General features: G+C 39.3%; 1 protein-coding gene across 1 annotated transcript; it reads left to right on the top strand.

The window, feature by feature from the left end:
- The first annotated feature begins 207 nt into the window (after positions 1-207).
- On the top strand, positions 208-4071 carry LOC118328099 (inter-alpha-trypsin inhibitor heavy chain H3-like). Its single transcript, XM_035661704.1, has 9 exons — positions 208-409; positions 535-720; positions 1231-1370; positions 1530-1690; positions 1854-1880; positions 2100-2135; positions 3371-3409; positions 3512-3531; positions 4060-4071. Exons 1-9 carry the CDS (start codon positions 284-286, stop codon positions 4069-4071), a joined length of 747 nt encoding a protein of 248 aa, XP_035517597.1. The 5' UTR covers positions 208-283.
- Positions 4072-4452: the final 381 nt, after the last annotated feature.

Here is a 4452-nt window from a genome sequence, read left to right as displayed (position 1 = left end):
TTGGAAGATAATATTTCATTCTCAAAGGTCAGAGGTCACTGTATGTAGACCAAGTACAGCAGCTTAAATTTGTAAATGCAACCATCTGATTCATTGTAGAATTTGAAGCTTTTAAAAAGTTGACACTCTCTTGAATAATCTTGGTAGCATGTTAACATAATATTAACATCATATTGGAACTGAATCTGATCTTTTCCCGTACATAATACATGTATGCGTGTTTAAAGGAGAGTCTAGGCTTCCGAAGATCCAAGAAAATGTGCGTTCTGCTATTGGAGGAAACATGTCTCTGTTCTGTCTTGGATTCGGAAATAATGTGGATTACTCCTTCCTGGATGTGATGAGCAGACAAAACAAAGGACTGGCCCGAAGAATTTTTGAGGGTTCAGATGCAACACTTCAACTACAGGTAGAGAACAAAATACTGATTTACAGCAAATATAATGTCCATGCAAGTTTGGTATTTTATGTTTGTTTGCACCTCCAAGAACATTTGGGAAACAGATATTGTATGACGTGCAATGTGTCTTCCAGGGTTTCTATGAGGAGGTGTCCAGCCCTCTGCTCTTGGACGTGGACCTGCATTATCCTGACAACGCAGTGGACCACTTGACCAAAAACCACTATAGCCAGTTGTTTAACGGCTCAGAGATTGTGGTGTCTGGTCGGCTGATAAACGACGACCCCGATAACTTCTTGGTGGAAGTGTTCGCTAAGGGGGTGAGAAATAGACAGCAATATGTCAATTAAAACATGAATAAGACACTAACTAGTCATGGTGTTGAATGGACACCCATGCACCTGTTCTCATATACTAAGAAACACACTTGACAACCACTAGATGGGTTGCCATGAAATGTTGTACTTATGGTCCCCAGAGGATGAGTCCTATTGACTTTTGTGGTCCCTTTTCCTCAGGCTTCATCCTCAGGTCAAAATTTCTATTTGTTCAATACTTTGGTATTTGGTATAGAATGTGCTACTAAGTAAATGTTTGCATGCTAAAAAGCTGATCTAAGATGAAAAACATGGTAGACATTATACCATTATACCATCAGCCTGTTAGCATCGTCATTGTGAGCATGTTTGCATGCTGATGTTAGCATTTACCTCAGTAAAGCTGCACAGAGTAGGATGAAGTTTGAGATTCTTAGTGTTGATGTCAAAAGATACTCTTAATTTCCTCTCTTGTCAGTAATATTTGTTATTTAATCTCTCCTCTTTCTCTAGCCTGAAACAGACTTCAGGGCACAGGGAAAGGCCAGTATGGTAAACTTGGAAGTGAGCTACCCAGAACAAGAGTACATCTTTGGGAATTTCTCAGAACGTCTGTGGGCCTACCTCACCATCCAACAACTACTGGCAAAGAGGTTCGATCATCTCAATTGTGTCTCTAAACGTTATCTGTATCTGCACTAAAATCAAAAAGCAGGTTTTACTGTTTTGTCGATTACTCAAAGAAACTTGTGCCAATTGTCATTATTAAACAACCAGCCAACAAACTCCTCTTTTCATTATTTACTTCCCAGTGACATTGGTACTCAGCAGGAGAAAGACGCTGCGACAGCCAAGGCCTTGGACATGGCTCTGCGATACAGCTTCGTCACCCCCCTCACCTCCATGGTGGTCACCAAGCCTGAAACAGAGGATGGACCAGACAGCCCTCTCATTGCAGATAAACTGACTGAGGGTAAGGGAAACAGAAAGAAGTGACAGTGTGCTGCTAAAGTGACTAGTAAGCCACTGTATTCTCTCCTTTGAACTCTGTAGCATTTTGTTACATTATTAGAAACCTGTTGAATCAGTATGTGACATGTTTGAGACCTTCAACTAACTTTTGCTATGTTTCACAGTCCAGCGACAGAGAGCAGAGAGACATGGTAGTACGACAATCTCTTTTAACTTAATTATATGTCATAATTTAAAAATCTCATTTTGGGATGAACAACTTTATTGATGTATGCTTGACAAGTAAACCACAATATTCTTTCTTTTCAAAGCACATTGTTAGATTATTAGAAATGTGTTTAATCAGTTTGTGTAATTAGAATTAGAAGACCTCCAACTAACTGTGTGTTGTCTGTTGCCCTGTTTCACAGGCCATCCAAAAACGGCACAAGGACACAGACAGATTAGTATGACAATCTCTTTTTACTTAATTATATAAAATACTTCATAAATCTAATTTTGGGCTGAATACAGAAGCCTTAACAGGCAAGTAAGGGAAAAAATCCTGGTGATCGACCAGTTTAAAAAGTGTTTGTTGTTGTAATACTAATTTCAGCAACAACAATTTGTAACAAACTTGCTAACACACAATACATGTAGCCTACCCTGTGCTTGGTTGAGAAATAAAAATTCACCTGGAAGGAGTTTAGTCTTATTATAGAACATGGGGTAGTAGGGTAGCAGGGGGGGCAGTAGCTCAGTGTTCAAGTCCCACAGACCACAAAATATGGAGTGTGGACTGGTAGCTGGAGAGGTGCCAGTTTCACCTCCTACTGCACTGCTGAGTTCCTTGAGCAATGCAACCTAACCCCGAAAACACCTTTGCTCAGGGCACTGGCTAAGCGCAGCATGTCCACAGATGCAATGAAGGAATTCAGCCTGGTATAAAAGAAAGGGAAAAAAACTATTTCCCCCCTAGGGAGTTCAATAAAATATATCTCTTCTTCTTCTTCTCTCTTTCTTCTTACTTCTTCTCTTCTCTTAGTGAATCTTCAGCCTCTTGTGGTTAAAATCTATATTTACAGACAACAAACACAATGTAATCTGACCAAAAATAACAAACTTCATTGCAAAACCTTTTTCCTCCCCTGTCTAAAGGACCACTGAGTAGGATTTCAGTTGCATCTAGCTATGAAAGATTCAGATTACAACCAATATGGATAATACTACCTCCCAAGTTTTAGGAGAAACTATGCGGCCCACAAAACGTGCGACCAAAGCGACCCAATTAGAGTGAATGTTTGTTAACTTTTTTGGTCTACTGTAGAAACATGGAGTTCAAGACCCGCTCCCTTTGTAGATAAAGAAACCCTACATACAAAGAATCTGTGAGGGTACTCCTAAATACTTGCGTAACTGTGTCTTCCTGTGTAAGACATAGCTAGCTAACGTTAGAAACAGCACTAAAATATCCTTGGGTGATAAGGATAAAAAACAGCCAAATAAATAGGTTAGGGTTAGTGTGTGCCTAAATTAGGGTACTGGCACATTTTGTCCAATTCAGACACACACTGACCTTTAAGTCATAAACACCAGGGGGAAAACTATTAGATCAGACAGACCAAATGTGTTATTCTCTCTTGCCCTGTCATGGCTTCCGTAGACACCTTTCATTATTAACCTTTTACTTTTTGATAAACAGGTTCTTCAGCCAGTCTGCCATTCCGTGGACAATCAAATAGTATTGCTTTTTCATACAGCATAGTTTGACTGTACAAATTTGTCTTTAAGAACATCTAGACTATCACCTTGTGTATGTTCTAACTGTTGCTTGTGTCCACAGACCAGCAAATAAACGCGTGGGTACTCAACCCGTTTTTCTACTTTTTGATCCATTTTTTTGCTGAACAACTTTATCTGACGTAATGCTTTTAGTTATTTTGGCAGCATTCACTCCCCGTCAAGTGCTGCCAGTTCCCGTACCCGACAAATGGAAAGAATTCTTCATACAGCTATTGCATAATATCAGTATTTAGCTTTCATGGTTCTTACACTTTTTACTGAAAGTCTTCTTTAAATTTTTTATTGAGACATAGAAGACTAAGATTGATTAAAACACAGGTAGATCATAATGCTATTGTTTTTCTCTCAAAAATAAATCATTATGTTCCATCGTATGAATTAACTTAATGCATGCTGTTGCAGTGGATTGAGACCTCATTTCATGATCGCAGCTGCCAGAGAGGAGACACGCTCTGTGCTTCAACATCAGCGACAAACCAGGAACCCATTTTCAACCTGGTCAGAGACCCAAAATCAGCGTCAGCCGTGAATCTTTCTTGTGAGACTTTTTTTTCTCTTTTGTGAGACATTTTTTTCTCTTTTTTGTAGAAATGTGAGTGAGAAATTGAAACGAGACAACTTCAAAGCTGTCACTATTTTCAGGCTTTGTGGTGAATGTCCAAATTATTGCAAGAAGAAAGTTGTCCGGATGCTAATACCAAACACTACTCTTTTTGGTCCGTCTTGCTATCATCCACCAGAAGCTGGGTGAGCTGGAGTAGCACTCAGGACATCTCAGTCTTCCATGATGAAGCAGTCAAGCTGCGGTGGTCTGATGCCAGCTTCAATCAAAGAAACCCAAGTGAGTAACACTCGGAGCTTAGTTAAAATCACACACAAACATTTTTAAATGAATATTCAAATTTTAAAGAGACATTTCTCATTTTTGGTCATGTCAGGTTAAAGGGAATTTTTCAGTACTTTTTAGCTGGATATTTTGCC

Source organism: Morone saxatilis, unplaced genomic scaffold (genome assembly GCF_004916995.1).
Source record: "Morone saxatilis isolate NCDOM2014 unplaced genomic scaffold, NCSU_SB_2.0 Contig18, whole genome shotgun sequence".
NCBI lineage: Eukaryota > Metazoa > Chordata > Actinopteri > Moronidae > Morone > Morone saxatilis.
This window is presented reverse-complemented; position numbering and strand designations above follow the sequence as displayed.

Coding starts and splice junctions, on each gene's coding strand:
- LOC118328099 (XM_035661704.1), top strand. CDS start 284: ATGTCTCTGTTCTGTCTTGGATTCGGAAATAATGTGGATTACTCCTTC. Junction 1,371..1,529: donor CAACAACTACTGGCAAAGAG/GTTCGATCATCT, acceptor TTTACTTCCCAG/TGACATTGGTACTCAGCAGG. Junction 2,136..3,370: donor ACAAGGACACAGACAGATTA/GTATGACAATCT, acceptor TTTGATAAACAG/GTTCTTCAGCCAGTCTGCCA.